General features: G+C 44.8%; 1 protein-coding gene across 2 annotated transcripts in view; it reads left to right on the top strand.

Moving 5' to 3' along the window:
• The first annotated feature begins 6,520 nt into the window (after positions 1 to 6,520).
• Positions 6,521 to 19,715, top strand: part of LOC124140403 (alpha carbonic anhydrase 2-like) — a 36,527-nt gene continuing 23,332 nt past the window's right edge. Inside the window, exon 1 of one of the 2 annotated variants that reach the window (XM_046507930.2) lies at positions 6,521 to 6,626. In XM_046507930.2, the coding sequence (XP_046363886.1) occupies positions 6,593 to 6,626 (34 nt within the window). In that variant the 5' untranslated portion in view covers positions 6,521 to 6,592. Of the gene's footprint in view, positions 6,627 to 14,486; positions 14,580 to 19,715 lie in introns of those variants that run through there. The other variant, XM_046507932.2, reaches the window with a different exon arrangement.

Genomic DNA, 19,715 nt, shown 5'->3' with positions numbered 1-19,715 from the left:
TTCCCATTCTCATTCTCACTCTCACTCCCACCCTATTAGTTTATTAATTACGTATGGGCTAGCAAGATTCTTACTCTGACAATCCATCACAAATGAGAGAGTGTTCGGCTACCTAACCCGGACACTCTCTCACCCCAGAAACGTATTCACGTAATAGTGCCACATTGTCACTGGTATACCGGATATCAACGGGTTTGTAAACCATATTATTTATAGGAATAAACATAATGGAGATATTCTGAATGAGGTAGAAACTGATCACGTCTTGACCCTTTGTCATACAGCCAGCAGCGAATGTTGGTCATGATGTCTCAATGGCAAATTCACCGAGTGAATTGTGAGATATTCAAATATGTCAATTGAAACCGAGTCTCTTTGAATATGTTTGAAAGACATGCTCTTACCTTGGTGTCAACGTTTGATGAAGACACATGTCATATTTCTATTGAACCTCATTAACTAACTTTTCCAAAGGTACCACACGTTGTGTGGGACGACGTTAGAATAGGTCACCAGCACTGTATGACTGGTTGTATGAGGCGACAAGATATGGATCGGTTGGTCAGGATCTGTGACTTAGCCGATTTGGGGGATATCGCTCATTTACAGCCAGTTGGTTGGTTGGTTGGTTTGTTGTTTAACGCCGCACTCAGCAATATGACGGCGGTCTGTAAATTATCGAGTCTGGACCAGACAATCCAGTGATTGATATCATGAGCATCGATCCACGCAATTGGGATCGATGACATGTATCAACCAAGTCAGCGAGCCTGACCACCCGATCCCATAAGTCGCCTTTTACAACAAGCATAGTCGCCTTTTACGGCAAGCATGGGTTGCTGAAGACCTATTCTACCCCGGAATCTTCACGGGTCATTTACAGCCACTGATATGTCTGACATTGAGGCCGTAAATAGATATTTGTGCTGTCGAGATGCCTGACGGCGACAAAGGTACATCATTATATGCTCAGCACAACTATTGTTTGTTTGTTTGTTGTTTTACGCCGCACTCAGCAATATTCAAACTATATGACGGCGATCTGTAAATAATCGAGTCTGAACCAGTCAGTCCAGTGATTGACATCATGAGCATCGATCTACACAATTGTAATACGATGACATAAGTCAACCAAGTCAGCGAGCGTGACCACCTGATCCCGTTAGGGGCCTCTTACAACAAGCATAGTCGCCTTTTACGGCAAGCATGGGTTACTGAAGACCTATTCCACCCCGGATCTTCAGGGGTCAGCACAATTAAAGGGCCCCCGACATAACATGGTGTTTTACAAAACAGGATAATGCGCTGAAACAGAAACAAAATACGAAACGACGCACGTGTAATGTTGATGTTCGTCCATCATTCTATCCAATCCACCACGTGCATGTGTTTCGATATTATCATTATCATATCGTTCTAATGCCAAGGTGTCGATTCAACTGATTTGCAACAGCACCCCGTCCGCATCCCGTTCTCTGCGAGCGAGTGATGCACAGAATATCTTTCGCGAAGGAGAGTAATTCGATTGGACGGCTATTTTCGTGCCAAGTCGGACTCAAAACGAAGCTATGGTAGCAAATGAGACCATGGTAGCTATGGAAATTAAATGGAGATATTATACAATGGATTCTCGAGAATGGTACGACTACAGCTGCCAACGCATGCACATTTAGGATTTCATCGTGGTAGGTTCTTTCATCTGTGTTTTATCGATGAACCTTCAGCTAGTTAATTATTCTAATCTGATACATGTTAGAGGGACCAAGATCTTAATTTACATACATTGCCATTGCGGGCACTGCCGGTATGCGTTTTACAGCGGATTTATTAAGCATCACTGCACCGTGCCTGCCTGGGTTTCTATGTAGGTAAGGGGCGGTCGGGTAGCCTTGTGGTTAAAGCGTTCGCCCGTCACGCCGAAGACCCGGGTTCGATTCCCGACATGGGTACAATGTGTGAAGCCTATTTCTTGTGTCCCCCGCCGTGATCTTGCTGGAATATTGCTAAAAGCGGCGTAAAACCAAACTCACTCACTCACTCACTCTATGTAGGTAACGGAGTTAGCCGAGATTACCCGAATGTACAGATGTTCTACTTAAAATTCAATATTACTATACTATAGTTAATCTGTCATGGCTGGTGGGGTCTGTAACACACAGCCTTCCAATTGTGGGTTGTTTTTAACTTGTTTGGGGTAGTATATATGAACCATATCGGAAAGTCGTATAACTGACATTTTTCTCTAATACGAGCCGGGGGGCACGGGTGGCCCAGTCGTCCAAGGCGCCGCGATTCGCTGTGCAGAGTTGCGTCCCTTGGTCACGCCAGAAACCTGTGATTGTGGGTTCGAATCCCGGTTCGCCCCGATTATGTTTCTAGGTTTGTCAGCACCATACCCGTGCTCGTAGGTTTCACCGAAGTGGTAAACGTCTGAGACCTGCATCACTTCGGGCTTTCCTCCCACATTAAGATATAACTTGAATACTGTTAAAAGCGGCGTCAAGATTATTGCACCGTAATAGCGGTGTGTGTGTGTGTGTGTCCGGTGTGTGCTTATACAAGCTAGTCGGGACTATATTCGTTTGTATAGTGCTACTATCTCGCTGAGATACCATGCTGCAGTTTAACATGGATACAGCCGACCAGTCCTTGATTTATCATCTTAGAACCAGGCAGGGTGGCTTCAAGTACCTATTAACGTTTTTTGGCATGACGCGAACAGGGATCGATCCACCGACCGTCCGTTTTCCGACCAGGCGCTCTACCACAAGACCACAGATGAATTATGAGGACAAAATGTATTCCTGTGCATGCATACAAGTACGTACCTAAAAGAAAAGTATTTCTGAACCACAACAAAAGACGTTAACCTTCAATGACAGAACGTCGGAACGGTGATCTATTCACAGCACGCGGGGCGCATTCAGACACCCACCCTCCTTACGCGGATACCGGCAGACAAAGAAACTCCTCTGGTCGACGTGCCCATTGTTGACAGATTAAAGTCAGAAAGGAAACGTTTATGAACAACAATGGCCACCCGTTGCCCTTTTCACCCTGTGAGTGAGTATGGTGTTACGCCGCTTTTAGCAATATTCCAGCAATATCACGGCGGGGGACACCACAAATGGGCTTTACACATTGTACCCATGTCGGGAATCGAACCCGGGTCTTCGGCGTGACGAGCGAACGCTTTAACCACTAGGCTACCCGACCGCCCCTATTCTGATAGAAGTGGAAACTGATCACATCTTGACTCATTCGTGACCAACTCGTGTTATTCTGGGCCAAGCCGAATAGCAACCATCTTCCCGAGGCAAGGAGTTAACTGACTTTAAAAGTCCAGTTTCAACCCTTGCCGAACTAGGCTTGAATGCCTGGGCTCGATTATATAAACTGATAGCTTTCCACCTCGGCATTTATTCCAAATTTTAAAATTTCAAAAAATCGATATAAGCAACCCCTAAAAGCCCCCTCTTGTGTTGCACACACCACTTTCACCCTTCTCGGATACACTAAATGGTCTGGCCAGGCCCGTGTGCGAAATACGCTGCAGTCGGAAAGCGCACGTTAATTCTTCTATATCAGTCAGTCAGTCAGTCTTACTATTGCCCGCCATGATAGCATATGCAAGTGATCTGACACTTGGACACAATCTCGTAATTTTTTTATGTTTAATGTTTGTTTTACAGACAAGATTACATGTACAGGTAAGATTAACACAATGCAAATTAAACAAGGTTGATCCGTCACCGCTGATTGTATTGATTCGCCACTGATTGCGTACAGCCAATTGTCAGTGACACTTGACACTGAGTGAGATTTCTCAGTTCGCTATACACGTCACTAATTAGTGATAGATGGGCTTGTCGGTGATCAGATATCAGTTCGCTGTATCCGTTAGTTCGCTGAAGAGAGTTCGTTATATACGTAAATTTTATATGATATTATATTGGAGATAAATCGGGGATTTTTTAACAGTTCGTTGTATCCGTTTGTTCGCTATATCCGTGTTCGTTATATCCGTGTTCTACTGTAATATAGACTCCGTGATCAATCTGAATATCTTACATGGTACAAAGTGGGTCTCGACATACGTCACGTTACGGTCGTATTATGATCGCGAGCACCATTCATAATACGAGAATTTTCATAACCACATCTTCAGGACGTAAGAAAGTAGCGCTTCGCAAGTGTACAACTTGATATCTGGTTCCATTGTTGTCTGGTGTTAACCTGACGCCGAGTGAACAAATGTGGTACATGTATCTCCTATTGAAAGCTGACTTTATGATTTGCAAATGAACCCAGCACGCCAGTACTTATAAAAGACGCCCTTTTGTATTCTTGCGCGTCAGTGCTCACAATAGAATCCACACTGTAATACATAGGTAGAAACCTTAGAAGCCGAGTTTTTGAAGATCTTGGTAACATTCTATTGTGCGCTTCGTGCGTTCACTTCTGGAATTTCTTTTTAAAAATTCAAAAAGCAATCACGCGAAAAGGTTCAAAATGGCATGCGAGTTTATAATATGTTCACGGTAAAAAGCAACGTGAAAGTGAGGTTATCTGCATGCTGTTAAACATAGGAACATGGTGATTTTTAGATAATTGAAATTAATTATTAGAAGTTTAATGCAAATAAAATCAATATGTGTTACGTTGTGTTCCTCCTATGATACCACATGAAGTTGACACTTGACTGGACCGCCTCCATGGTCTAGTGGTAGAGCGTCCCCTCGGAGAGCGGAAGGTCCGGGGTTCGATCCCCGGCCGCATTATACTAAAATACGTTAAAAGATGGTTGTTACAACAAGGAGTGGTCGGTGGCACGGGTGGCCCAGTCCGTCTAAGACGCCGCGATTCGCTATGCGGAGTTGCGTCCCTTGGTCACGCCAGAAACCTGTGATTGTGGGTTCGAATCTCGGTTGCGCCCCAATTATGTTTCTAGGTTTGTCAGCACCATACCCGTGCTCGTAGGTTTCACCGAAGTGGTAAACGTCTGAGACCTGCATCACTTCGGGCTTTCCTCCCACATTAAGATATAACTTGAATACTGTTAAAAGCGGCGTCAAGATTATTGCACCGTAATAGCGGTGTGTGTGTGTGTGTGTGTGTGTGTGTGTGTGTGTGTGTGTGTGTGTGTGTGTGTGTGCTTATACAAGCTAGTCGGGACTATATTCGCTTGTATTGTGCTACTATCTCGCTGAGATACCATGCTGCAGTTTAACATGGATACAGCCGACCAGTCCTTGATTTATCACCTTAGAACCAGGCAGGGTGGCTTCAAGTACCACCTATTAACGTTTTTTGGCATGACGCGAACAGGGATCGATCCACCGACCGTCCGTTTTCCGACCAGGCGCTCTACCACAAGACCACAGATGAATTATGAGGACAAAATGTATTCCTGTGCATGCATACAAGTACGTACCTAAAAGAAAAGTATTTCTGAACCACAGCAAAAGACGTTAACCTTCAATGACAGAACGTCGGAACGGTGATCTATTCACAGCACGCGGGGCGCATTCAGACACCCTCCCTCCTTACGCGGATACCGACAGACAAAGAAACTCCTCTGGTCGACGTGCCCATTGTTGACAGATTAAAGTCAGAAAGGAAACGTTTATGAACAACAATGGCCACCCGTTGCCCTTTTCACCCTCCGTTAACAAGAAGGAGGTAGCAACCCCGGGCGTGCCAATACCCTTTTGGTACGCCTGAACCAAGGCTTCTTGGTATTCCGGATGCCGGAGTGCAATGCACTGGTTGATATTAATGTTTATCTGATACGCGGATGCCAATATTTCAATATTGAATATGTTCGCCTGTTTTTGTTTGCACGGAGTGGACCGCCTCCGTGGTCTAGTGGTAGAGCGTCCGCCCGGAGAGCGGAAGGTCCGGGGTTCGATCCCCGGCCGCGTCATACCAAAAGACGTTAAAAGATGGTACTTGTTGTTACCCTGTCTGGCAATCGGCATTAAAGGGCTAAAACAAGGACTGGTCGGCTCGGAGTCAGTATACTGTGTCTGAGTGGGGTATTCATGTTAAACTGCGGCATGGTATCTCAGTGGGCTAGCACTATAAATCGGCATCAGCCCGGACTAGTACAAGCAGCCACACACACACACACACACACACACACACACACACACACGTGCATGCACGTCGCTATATAAGTGCAATAATCTTGGACGCGACGTTAAACCCAATTTCACCTCACCTTGCACGGGGTGACAAATCAGTAAAATATTTAACCCAAAGCTTATGAGCACGCACGGTAATGCGTATTAGGCGAAAATCCCAGTCGAATTTACTTGTACAAGCTTGGAACACGGATATGACTCAAGAGTTCTTACATTGGATGACAAGACAAATTCAGTGGTATATCCGTGTGACTAGAGGGTTGTGGGTGGCACCCTCAAAGGCAGAAGCCAATAAAAACCCACCACGTCACAACAGGCAGCATGGCCTCGTGAATAGCCCTCTCCCAGCTTTATAAGGAATATTTCTTCTGTAAACCTACAAGCGACCCTCAACTAGTCAGCTGTCCGACTTACAACTGCTGTGAACAAGCGTTTGTGTTGTCAAGATGTCAGTACGGAAGGGAATTGACGGCGGCAAAGGTATGATCAGCACAACTATTGAAGGCTTCCCAACATGACATGGTGTTTTACAAAAGAGGATAATACGCCAGGATAATATGCAGGAATTATCATAACGTTCATGTATCCCAAGGTGTCACGCTGGTTTCCGAGGTCCTGGAAACCCGTCAGGGATTGCGCCAACCGCAAGTATACAAATTTTCAAAATTAATCCTCTAATTCTCCACATAACCTTTAATATATTACAATCTGTGTGGGTGGCCCTTCAACGAATGTTGTGAGTATATTAGCAAAACATCTTCAGAGCGTTAGTGTCATCAATATTAGAAACCTAAAAGGGTTTACAGCAAACGTTGTGAGACATTTTTGCAATTGTACATTACAACGTTGTCATCAATCTCAAAAGCAATTTTTCCTTGTCAGTTGCGAGACGTTCAAATATGTCAATTGAAACTGAGTCTCTTTGAATAGGTTTCAAAGACATGCCCTAACCCTGGCGACAACGCTTGATGAAAACACATGTCATATTTCTATCGAACCTCAGTAAATAACATATCCAAAAATACCACACTTTATGTGGATTTCAAGGCCGTATTTAACTTTTTTTGACAGGAGGGGGGGGGGGGGGGGGGGGGGGGGGGCAAATATTTGTACAAGTATCACTTGTCCCCAACTTGATTCAAATAAAACTGTTTTCTATAAAAAATCTAGGGGGCAATTGCCCTCCCTGCCCCCCGGCTGCCTACGGCACTGGATTTATGATGATTTTGAGCCCGTGTGTCTTATGAGGCGACACGATTGGATCGGGTCGTTAAGTCTCTGGGACTTGGCTGTTTGTTGGGACATTGCTATTTTTTCAGCTACTGATATGTCTGGCAGACTCAAACCGACGTGAGGTAGTTAATTGTGACTTAAATATATGACGTCAACTCCAGTGAATAACCAGTTTCGATTATCTGCCGAAACAGATTCCACTTGTCATAAAAAACAAAATAACGGTGAAAATAATATGAATGGATCACTGAAAATCAGTGATGACACCAGGTGTTCGCAAAAAGGTATACATTATGCATGTGTGTTAACACTATCTACATCATGATCAATCAATAATGGCCCTAGAAAAGGCTTTAGTTTTATACCAACATTTGGTTTGATGCGGTAAAGTTTTCTCATTGAGGTTTTTGGTAAACAGAACATTGGGCATAGTTGATGTAAACTTGAGTGATGATGTCTCTAAGTGTGATGCTGTCTCTCTGGATGATGTGTATGAACAAAGCCCCGTGATGCCCTGAACAAAGCACCGTGACGCCCTGAACAAAGCACCGTGATGCCCTGAACAAAACGATGTGATGCCTTGAACAAAAGCCCCGTGACTCCCTGAATAAAGCACCGTTACGCTCTGAACAAAGTGATGTGATGCCCTGAACAAAGCCCCGTGACTCCCTGAACAAAGCCCCGTGACTCCCTGAATAAAGCACCGTGACGCTCTGAACAAAGTGATGTGATGCCTTGAACAAAGCCCCGTGACTCCCTGAACAAAGCCCCGTGACACTCTGAACAAAGTGATGTGATGCCTTGAACAAAGCCCCGTGACGCCCTGAACAAAGCCCCGTGACGCCCTGAATAAAGCCCCGTGACTCCCTGAACAAAGTGATATGATGCCCTGAACAAAGCCCCGTGACTCTCTGAATAAAGCCCCGTGACTCCCTGAATAAAGCAACGTGACTCCCTGAACAAAGTGATGTGATGCCCTGAACAAAGCCCCGTGACGCCCTGAACAAAGCCCCGTAACTCCCTGAACAAAGCCCCGTGACTCCCTGAACAAAGCCTCGTGACTCCCTGAATAAAGCCTCGTGACTCCCTGAACAAAGCCTCGTGACTCCCTGAACAAAGCCCCGTGACTCCCTGAATAAAGCCCCATGACTCCCTGAACAAAGCCCCGTGACTCCCTGAAAAAAGCCCCGTGACTCCCTGAACAAAGCCCCGTGACTCCCTGAATAAAGCCCCATGACTCCCTGAACAAAGCCCCGTGACTCCCTGAAAAAGCCCCGTGACTCCCTGAACAAAGCCCCGTGACTCCCTGGATAAAGCCCCGTGACTCCCTGAACAAAGCCCTGTGACTCCCTGAATAAAGCCCCATGACTCCCTGAACAAAGCCCTGTGACTCCCTGAAAAAGCCCCGTGACTCCCTGAACAAAGCCCCGTGACTCCCTGAACAAAACCCCGTGACTCCCTGAACAAAGCCCTGTGACTCCCTGAATAAAGCCCCGTGACTCCCTGAACAAAGCCCCGCGACGCTCTGAACAAAGTGATCTGATGACCTGAACAAAGCAACGTGATTCCCTGAACTAAGAACCATGATGCCCTGAAAAATGCACTGTGATGCCCTGAACAAAGCATCGGGACACCCTGAACAATGCACCGTGATGCCCTGAACAAAGCATCATGATGCCCTAAACAATGCACCGTGATGCCCTGAACAAAGCATCGGGACACCCTGAACAATGCACCGTGATGCCCTGAACAAAGCACCGTGACACCCCAAACAAAGCGACATGATGTCCTTAACAAAGCAATTTGATGCCCTGAACAAAGCCCTGTGATGCCCTGAACAAAGCCCCGTGTTGCCCTGAACAAACCACTGTTATGCCCTGAAGAAAGCACCGTGACACCCCAAACAAAGCGACGTGATGCCCTTAACAAAGCAATTTGATGCCCTGAACAAAGCCCTGTGATGCCCTGAACAAAGCAATTTGACGCCCTGAACAAAGCACCGTGACGCCCCGAACAAGGCACCGTGACGCCCTGAAAAAAGCACCGCGATGCCCTGAACAAAGCATTGTGAAGCACTGTGACGCCCTGAACAAAGCCCCGTGATGCCCTGAACAAACCACTGTTATGCCCTGAACAAAGCACCGTGGCACCCCAATAAAAGCGACGTGATGCCCTTAGCAAAGCAATTTGATGCCCTGATTAAAGCCCTGTGATGCCCTGAACAAAGCAATTTGACGCCCTGAACAAAGCACCGTGACGCCCCGAACAGTGCACCGTGACGCCCTGAAAAAAGCACCGCGATGCCCTGAACAAAGCATTGTGAAACGATGTGATGCCCTGAACAAAACACTGTGATGCCCTTAACCAAGCGGTATTCTGTGTTGGGAGTATTCATCGTGAGTAAACCAATCTTGCCGTCAAGAGAAGTCAATATGAAACTTAATATAGACTCCATGATACCACTGAATATCTTGCATGGAGTCGCGATATGGCTGCCGATGCGATGTAAAATTTTAACTCACTCACTCACGCTTGCATGTTCCTCATGCCACGTAACGTATATTCAGCCCGAAAGAAAGTCGAGCGTTGTAAGTAAACGTTGCTGTAGAACTTGATACCTGGTACCATTGTGGTTTGGTGATTACCCTACTCCGAGAGATACAATGTCGCATCTCCTACACAAAGCGTACGTGTTTGGCTTTATGATTTACCTTTGACACCAAGGCATTCCCACTTACCCAGCTTATGTAGCAAAATATAGGAGACACGTTCTGTTTTGGGGGGAGTGTCGACCCTTCTTATCTGTTTTTACTTTTGTACGAAACAATATAAGTTGGGTTAATGGGAAGATTCATTCCCCAGCACGCCGGTACTTGCGATAGGCGCCATACTGTGTCCTTGTACGTCAATGCTAACAATAGATTCGACACTGTAATATATAGACAGAAACTTTGGAAACCGAGTTTGTGTAGATCATGCTGCATGGAGCATCTCCATGGCGCAGTTCATACGTTCACTTCAGGGATTTGTAAAATTCAAAAAGCAATAATTATGCAAAGAGGTCGAAAATAGCATGTGAGTAAAAATACATTGCGGGTATACATACTAGCAAGTAAGGCTGTAATTGAAGACCGCCTCCGTGGTCTAGTGGTAGAGCGTCCGCCCGGAGAGCGGAAGGTTTCGGGGTTCGGCCACGTCATACCAAAAGGCGTTAAAAGACGGTACTTGTTGTTACTCTGTCTGGTGCTCGGCATTAAGAGGCTTAAACAAGGACTGGTCGGCTAGGAGTCAGTATACTGTGTCTGAGTGGGGTATTCATGTTAAACTGCGGCATGGTATCTCAGTGAGCTAGCACTATAAATCGGCATCAGTCCGGCCTAGTACAAGCAGCCACACACACACGTGCATGCAAGTCGCTATATAAGTGCAATAATCTTGGACGCGACGTTAAACCCAATTTCACCTCACCTCACCTGTAATTGAAACACTTGAATACATTCCACTATATGCTGTTAAAGAACATGTTGATAACAACATACGAGGGGTGTTCATTAAAGAGATCCCCTGACCCACTTCCGATGGACCTAGTGGAATGAAACTTGGCATAGGTATTAGTCTTTCTCCACATAGGAACCATCAAGAGTTACACACTTCTCCCATCGTTTTATGCAACTATGGAGACCTCGCTTGTAAAAGCCCTCATTTTGCGTCTCAAACCAGGACTTGACTTCCGAAATCAGTGTTTCATCATCTGTGAAACGTTTTCCCTTCAAAAATGACTTCATGGTTGGAAAGAGGTGGAAGTCAGATGGTGCAAGGTCAGGAGAGTAAGGAGGATGTGGAAGGATTTCATAGCCACAGGACCGCGCTTCTGTATGGGCAACATGAGAGTTGTGTACTGGAGCATTGTCTTGCAGGAGACGGACACCCTTGGTCAGCATGCCACGCCTCTTAAGCTTGATAGCGTCCCGCAATTTCCGCAGCAGTGAAGCATAATAAGCTCCTGTAATTGTGGTACCCTTTGCCAAGAAATCCATCATCACTACTCCATGCTGGTCCCAAAACACCGTGAGCATGACCTTGCCTGCAGAGGGTTGGACACGTGCCTTCTTTGGGGGTGGTGACTCCACATGCTTCCATTGCATCGACTGAATTTTAGTCTCAGGATCACAGTGATGGACCCATGTTTCATCCTGTGTGATAAGTCTGTCAAAAAGGTTTGCCTGGGTTTTTTTTGCACATGTCCAAAAGATCCTTTGAGCAATTGACTCGTACCTGCTTTTGGAAAGGTGTGAGCAACCTGGGAATCCATCGTGCAGACACCTTATGCATGTTCAAATTGTCATGGATGATTTTTTTCACAGACCCTACGCTGATCTTGACATCTTGTGCTAACTGGCGAACAGTTATACGTCGGTCTGCCAAAATGGCGGTCTCCACTTGATGGATAGTGTCCTCAACAATGGCTGAATGGGGGCGACCAGGAATGGCAGCTGTTTCCACAGATGTCCGACCACACTTGAACTGGCGATGCCAGTGTTTAACAACGTCATATGATGGGGCATCTTCCCCATAAGTTGCTTTCATTTCATCGAAAGTTTCTTTTGGTGTGCGACCTTTCAAATATAAAAAACCTAATCACTGCTCGGTATTCTACTGGCGCCATTGTCACACCCTACTCGATCATAACACCTGTAAAAGTGGTAAGATTAATAGTTCGGTGATGCAAATTAAGACATAACCCCATAGATACATGTATCATTACACATGTGAAATTTCAACCAAATATGATAACCCTAAGTGGTTAAGGGGAAATCTTTAATGAACACCCCTCGTACATATTGAAAAAAAGATTGAAATATAAGTCATTATATGTGGAATACAAATGAAATGATATTTGACCCGAACGCCAGGCTGGCAAACAACAAGTACTATCTTTTGACGTCTTTTTGGTATGACGTGGCAAGAGATCGAAACAACGACCTTTTTTCTCAGGGAAGACGCTTTATCCACTAGACCACGGAGACTGGCTTTCACATGAAATACAGGGGTGAAACTACCATTGTAGCAGAGCGAGTGAGTTGGGTTTAACGCCGCTTTTAACAGTATTCCACTGGCAGTTATATCGCGGCGTGTCAGCTTAATGTGGGAGGAAAGCCCGAAGTGATGCAGGTCTCAGACGTGTACCACTTCAGTGAAACCCACGAGCACGGGTATGGTGCTGACAAACATAGAAACATAATCGGGGCGAACCGGGATTCGAACCCACAATCATAGGTTTCTGGTGTGCCCAAGGGACGCAACTCTGCACAGCGAATCGCGGCGCCTTAAACGACTAGGCCACAATACAATTTGTATTTTTACGCCTAAAAAAAGCTTTACACGGTCTAACATGTTATTTATTGTCTAACTTGAAAGTCGGAATCTTTACGCACTTTAGGATTTTAGTGGTAGATGGTTTATCATAGCTGTGAAAACCCTGGTCACTCTGCCACTGCAGAACGTTGGTTCAGCACAATGGGGCGGATCAAGACATGCCTCGTGTCAACAATGACCAACGAGAGAATGAGCTTTGTGGCACTCCTCCACTTCCACAAGGAAATTGCCATTGCCATTGACGAAGTGATTGACGACTTTGCTGGAGGACGGAACCGCCGAATTGCCCTAACGTTAATTCAAAGATCAAAATTCTGCGACTTTGTCAATGGCATGGTGACTTTGTATTTAATATGTATTTACGCCCTCATAAAAATGGTTTTGTTTAGACCTAAAAGTAGCCAAGTTGCGCCCCTGAAGTATGAGGACAAATAGTTGTCCAGTACATGAATATAAACATACCACGTGCAGTTAAAGGAAAGAATTCCTGGGACATAACAAAAGACAGTAACCTTTACAGATTGAACCTCCGAACGGGTCCCTTAACATCACCCGGGGCAGTGTTAAACAGCTCCCCTCCGCCGGTGCCGGTAGATAGAGGGAGAAGAAACCTCTTCTCGGGTCGATGCGCCGATTGTTGGCAAGTTAAAATCAGATAGGACACGTTTATGAACATTCATAGGTGCCCGTTCCCCAATTTAAAGTGGAGAGGACATATGTATAAATAACCGACAGTGAATTCATCCGCCTATAACGAGCAGGATGTAGTAATAACGAGGATGCCAACATCCTTTTGGTACCAGTGGCATTCGGGAGCCTGCAGTGCAGGGCACAGTGTGCCATGAAGTATTTATATGTATCTGGTACGTGGTAGCCAACATTCCAATGTTCAAACTATTCGTATTTTTCACCTTCCAAAGAGTGACAAATCACTGAAATATTTAACCCAAAGCTTGTTATCTTCCCGAGGCAAGCGTGTCCACTATAAAGTCTAGTTGCCGAATCAAGGCCACTTTTCTTGGCTCGACCCTGGCACCACCCAGTGTAGATCACGAGTTGTGCCCCTTGTAATGTAAACGCGACATCCAATCAGATCGCAGTTCTTATCTCATATGGCTTCAAAAAGATGGCGACTACCTTAGGCGACGGTATAGTCGGTCAGAAAACGAAAACATTCGCTATTTCATCCCCGACACAAAAACAAACTTAAGGCAATCTTTGGGTTTTTTTAAAAGAGGAAAAAGACATATTCGTGTCAACAAAGACAGACAGAGGTAAATCACTTTCATACGAAGATGTACCAGCCGTGGATGTTGATTTTTGTGAAACGTTCTCTGATTGGACCATCGATATCTGCGATAGTCCAATCATATTTAACAACGGAAAGTGGGCTTGATGTGGCGAGGGTGGAAACAAGACTTTGAAAAAAAAGGCAAGTGGACGCTCTTGCCTCGGGAAGATGAAAGCTTATGAGCACGCATGGTTATGCATTCCAGGTGAAAATTCGAATTTACTTGTGCAAGGTGTGTACACTGATATGACTCAAGATGTCCTAAGTTTAATACCAAAACAAATTAAGTGGTATGCCGGTAAGCCTAGAGGATGGTGGTTGGCACCCTCAATTGCAGAAGTCAATAAAACACCACCCACACAACAACTGGCAGTACGACCTCGTGAATAGCCCTATCCCAGCTTTATAAGAAATCTTTCTTCTGTAAACCTACCAGCGACCCTCAACTAGTCAGCTGTCCGACTTACAGCTTCTGTGAACAAGCGTTTGTGTTGTCAAGATGTCAGTACGGAAGGGAATTGACGGCGACAAAGGTACATAATTGTATGCTGTGCGTACTGAAGCTTTTGAGGGGTCCCCGACATAACATGTGTTTACAAAACAGGATAAATACGTCATATCCAACATGTGCATGTGTGTGACACACGCAGGAACTATACTCTGCAAAAAACGCAAAAGTAGAAAAATCTTAAATATCTGACAGAGCGTTGCCGAAATCTATACACAATTAATACCAAAAATTCATTCGTCATTTATGAATGAACTTGGATATATTTGTGTGGAAAGATGGAAAATCGCAAATACACAAACACTTGATAGCCTTGCGCCGAAGCACACCAACATGCACGTGCAACATCACTTGTTGAGCTATAAAAATGTCGGGTTTTCATTTGCATGCCATCACAATCTAAGAGCAAGTGAACAGCGAAAACATGCCACGACTGACGGAAGCCCAACGCAACATTGCCATTGGCCGACTGCAAACAGAAGAATCATCTTCAGCTGTAGCCACGGGTTTTTTCCACCAAGCACAGTGGAACCGTTATCAGACACACGGGACAACACGTGACCTTCCCAGAACCGGTCGACCACGTATCACTACTAAAGCACAGGACAGATTCATACGGCTACGTCACATACGTGAAAGAACCCCCATGGCCACCTTTACAACTGCGTCAATACCAGGATTGCGTAGGATATCAGTGTGGAACTGCTTACGCGCTGAAGCTATTCGCGCCAGACGACCAGTTCGAGGTGTCATTTTGACGGACCTGCGACGTCATTGGTGTCAAGGTCACAGAGTATGGACACAACTGCGATGGAGACAAGTTTGGTTTTGTGAGGAGTCACGTTTTATGATTCGCCGTGCGGACAGTAGATATCGTGTTCACAGGCGTCGCGGGGAATGTTATTCACGAAAACACTGCATACTGGATTTGGACAGATTTGGTGGTGGTAGTGTGATGATGTGGGCAAGCCATCTCCTACACTGGTAGAACAGATTTGGAATTTAACGGCCCAACGTCACCCAGATCAGAATTTTCGGCCACACGTCCTTCCCATTATGCAACAACCGAACGTCATTTTCCAACAAGACAACGCCCGACCTCACACGGCAAGACTGACAACAACCTTTTACAGGAATCACAACATCCAGGTCCTGCCATGGCCCTCAATGTCTCCAAATTTAAATCCAAAACAACATGTATTGGATGCACTGGATCAACGACTGCGAGCACGTCAGCAACAACCACAGAACCCTAGACAGTTGGCACGAGCTCTAATGGTGACCATCCAAATATAGAGAAGAGATGACGTTCATCTTGAACATCTACTGTTTCAATCACAAGATTGTCTAGACCAGATTCGACCATGAACAGAACTCCGTCATATAGTTGGAATATTGCTGATTAAGCTCATCACCGCCAACCCTTTCTTCAAGTACTTCACATTCCTCAAGGTTGTCCAATGTCCAGGTTGACCCTGTTTATTTTCCTGACATGTCACTGTCAAAGGATGTGCTCTGTTGACTCAACATATTTTGTGGATATGCCTCTATGACATCATTTAATGTCCACAACAACAGATTTCACAGATTTCACGCCAACACTTTCTTCAAGTACTTGATCGCTGCACATTCCTCAAGGTTGTCCAATGTCCACGTTGACCCTGTTTATTTTACTGACATGTCACTGTCAAGGGATGTGCTCAGTTGACTCAACATATTTTGTGGATATGCCTCTATGACATCATGTAAAGTCTACAACAAAAGATTTCACAACAAGGCAAATCCTTCTATATGAGACCCAAACACGTACCCGTGAACCTTGTACATGACGGATGTAACCATTTGTGCTCCACGCCTAGCTCCCATATCTAGTCCAGGGCCCCGTTCCGACCGCCTCCTTGGTCTAGTGGTAGAGCGTCCGCCCGCGTCATACCATAAGACGTTAAAAGATGGTACTTGTTGTTACCCTGTCTAGCGCTCGGCATTAAGGGGTTAAAGCAAGGACTGGTCGGCTCTGAGTCAGTATACTGTGTCTGAGTAGGGTATTCATGTTAAACTGCGGCATGGTATCTCAGTGGGCTAGCACTATAAATTGGCATCAGTCCGGTCTAGTACAAGCAGCCACACACACACACCCGTACATGCACGTCGCTATATAAGTGCAATTATCCTGGGCGCGACGTTAAACCCAATTTCACCTCACCTCACCAGTAGACCGGCAGCCCAGAGCACTTTGGTCAAACGAACAAGGTACCAATATCCGAACACAGGAACATTTACTGTGTAACCCAACATATTCATATATGGATGTCTGCCGGGGAGCCCCTGCTGCGTGTGGCCCCTGGCCCCCCAAAAGAAGGGGCCATTCAAGGGCTGGATCAAACATTGGAGGTACCACATGAAAGTAAGTGTAAATGAACTGTTACATCTCACAGAGTACAGAATGGGCCACGCCAGACAAATCTTCCTCTGCAAAAGGCCTGCCAGACACCCCCAAAGAGGGTCCCAAAATTTGGGCTGGGTTAAACATTGGAGGTACCACATGAAATCAACATAAAATGAACTATTTCACTCTACTAAGAATAAAAACCCCATTGCCAGACAAATCGTCTGCTGCATAAGGCCCGCCAGACACCCCCAAATGTTGACCCTTAATGCACTCAGTGGACACTCTGGTAAAATTTGACCAGAGTATACATTCAAAGTACCCGATGAAAGTAAGTTTAGATCAACAGGTACATGTTACTGAGTACAACACGGCCCATACCTGACAAATTGTCCTCTGCATAAGGTCCGCCAGACCCCCCAGAGAGGGTCCCAAAATTTGGGCTGGGTTAAACATTGGAGGTACCACATGAAACCAACATAAAATGAACAATTGCACTCTACTTATTGCACAATACCCATTGCCAGACAAATCATCTTCTGCATAAGGCCCGCCAGACACCCACACAAAGTTGACCCTTCAGGTATACACGGGTAAAATTGGTCTGGAATATTTATCGATTGTACCACATTAAGGTACGTTTGAATGAACAGGTTCATATCATAGTTCATTTTATGTTGATTTCATGTGGTACCTCCAATGTTTAACCCAGCCCAAATTTTGGGACCCTCTTTGGGGGTGTCTGGCAGGCCTTTTGCAGAGGAAGATTTGTCTGGCGTGGCCCATTCTGTACTCTGTGAGATGTAACAGTTCATTTACACTTACTTTCATGTGGTACCTCCAATGTTTGATCCAGCCCTTGAATGGCCCCTTCTTTTGGGGGGCCAGGGGCCACACGCAGCAGGGGCTCCCCGGCAGACATCCATATATGAATATGTTGGGTTACACAGTAAATGTTCCTGTGTTCGGATATTGGTACCTTGTTCGTTTGACCAAAGTGCTCTGGGCTGCCGGTCTACTGGTGAGGTGAGGTGAAATTGGGTTTAACGTCGCGCCCAGGATAATTGCACTTATATAGCGACGTGCATGTACGGGTGTGTGTGTGATGACAAATCATCTTCTGCATAAGGCCCGCCAGACACCCACACAAAGTTGACCCTTCAGGTATACAAGGGTAAAATTGGTCTGGAATATATATCGATTGTACCACATTAAGGTACGTTTGAATGAACAGGTTCATATCACAGCGTACAGAATGGGCCGCACCAGATAAATCTTCCTCTGCATAAGGCTTAAACATTGGAGGTATCACATGGAACCAACATAAAATGAACTATTACACTCTACTTATTACAAAATACCCATTACCAAACAAATCCTCTTCTGCATAAGGCCCGCTAGACAGACCCTCACCCCACCCCACACAGTTGACCCTCTGTAATCCCAGTGTGCATAATGAAACATTGGACATCAGCTCTGAGAGTCAACAGATGGTCAAATTTATGTTTTGTTCTTAAAGATGGAAGGATTTTATTGAGATTAAAATCACGTATTTATAAAATCAGGTCTCTGAATACTAGTATTGATATCATAGATTAGGCCTATCGTTGAAATGTAATTAAAAAAAAGGCATGAATCTGATTCTTGTGAATATATATCTGATCAGCTATGAAGTCCTCAAAGCCTGCTATAGCCTGATAGCTTGGCTATGGATTCCTACAAACCCAAACATGCTTAGGTAGTCCTCAAAGCCTGCTATAAGAATGGTAAATGACAGTCCCTAATACCATTTGGAAATCTTTTGGTGATAATTGTGTTTAAAAACCTATGATCTCCGTTTATTTAGCAAGTTTTATCATCTAAAAAGCTGAATTCCGGCCAAATATTTCCATATTTATGGTCGGTCCCGAAAAGTTTATCGTATCGAGAAACCTAACAAAATCGTGGCACAGACCTGTGTGAAAATATCAAGTTTGTCAGGTCACGGAAAGAGATGAACAGGGTTTGGTGACACGAAAAGATGAATGTTCCATTCTTGATGTATTTTCGTCCTGATCTTCACAACTTTTCTCGGAGTGTCACGGTTGGATACAAAAATATTTTTCTGTTGAAAAGAGAAGGTCCGTTACTGATATTCACCTCGTCAAAACTATCGCACCACCAAATGTGAAATGTAATTACCCATCATGTTTTATGATTTTGTTCTTGTTAATAAATGTAAATGTATGTTCATAATGTGACATGGTTTTGATTTCAATACTCAAATATCTGTTATGAAACCTCCACTATATATCTAAATATTCACAAGGCCTTACGTCTCAGATTTGCCATCTATCTGTTTGAATAAACGTCTTACACTAGACAGAGAGTCATGATATTGGCGCGTGAGCTGTGCCACGGTTAAATGTGTTTAGACTTTTATCCCAGGATGACCTAGTGTACATATATATATATATATATATATATATATATATATATATATATATATATATATATATATCTGTTTTTTAATACCCTCAATAAAGAATGGAAAGCCATACACAATAAATTTAACTTTTTTTTTCTGAGGTGTGTGACGAGCACGTCACTTCTCTCGAGAAACAGACATCAAGCTTCCCGGGAAAACTTTTCTTACCTCCCGGTAAAATGCCAAGAAAGGTTGCATTGACCTGATCCATTCAGGGTGTTTTCCACAACACAAAATTCTAAACAAGCAATTGTTGATCTGTCACGATTGACTGAATTTTGTATCATTGTTACCAAAGAGCTGTGTTT

The sequence above is a fragment of the Haliotis rufescens genome, unplaced genomic scaffold, assembly GCF_023055435.1.
Source record: "Haliotis rufescens isolate VD_foot unplaced genomic scaffold, xgHalRufe1.0.p SCAF_37, whole genome shotgun sequence".
Lineage (NCBI taxonomy): Eukaryota > Metazoa > Mollusca > Gastropoda > Lepetellida > Haliotidae > Haliotis > Haliotis rufescens.
The sequence above is the reverse complement of the archived record's forward strand: the minus strand, read 5'-3'. Positions and strand labels throughout refer to the sequence as shown.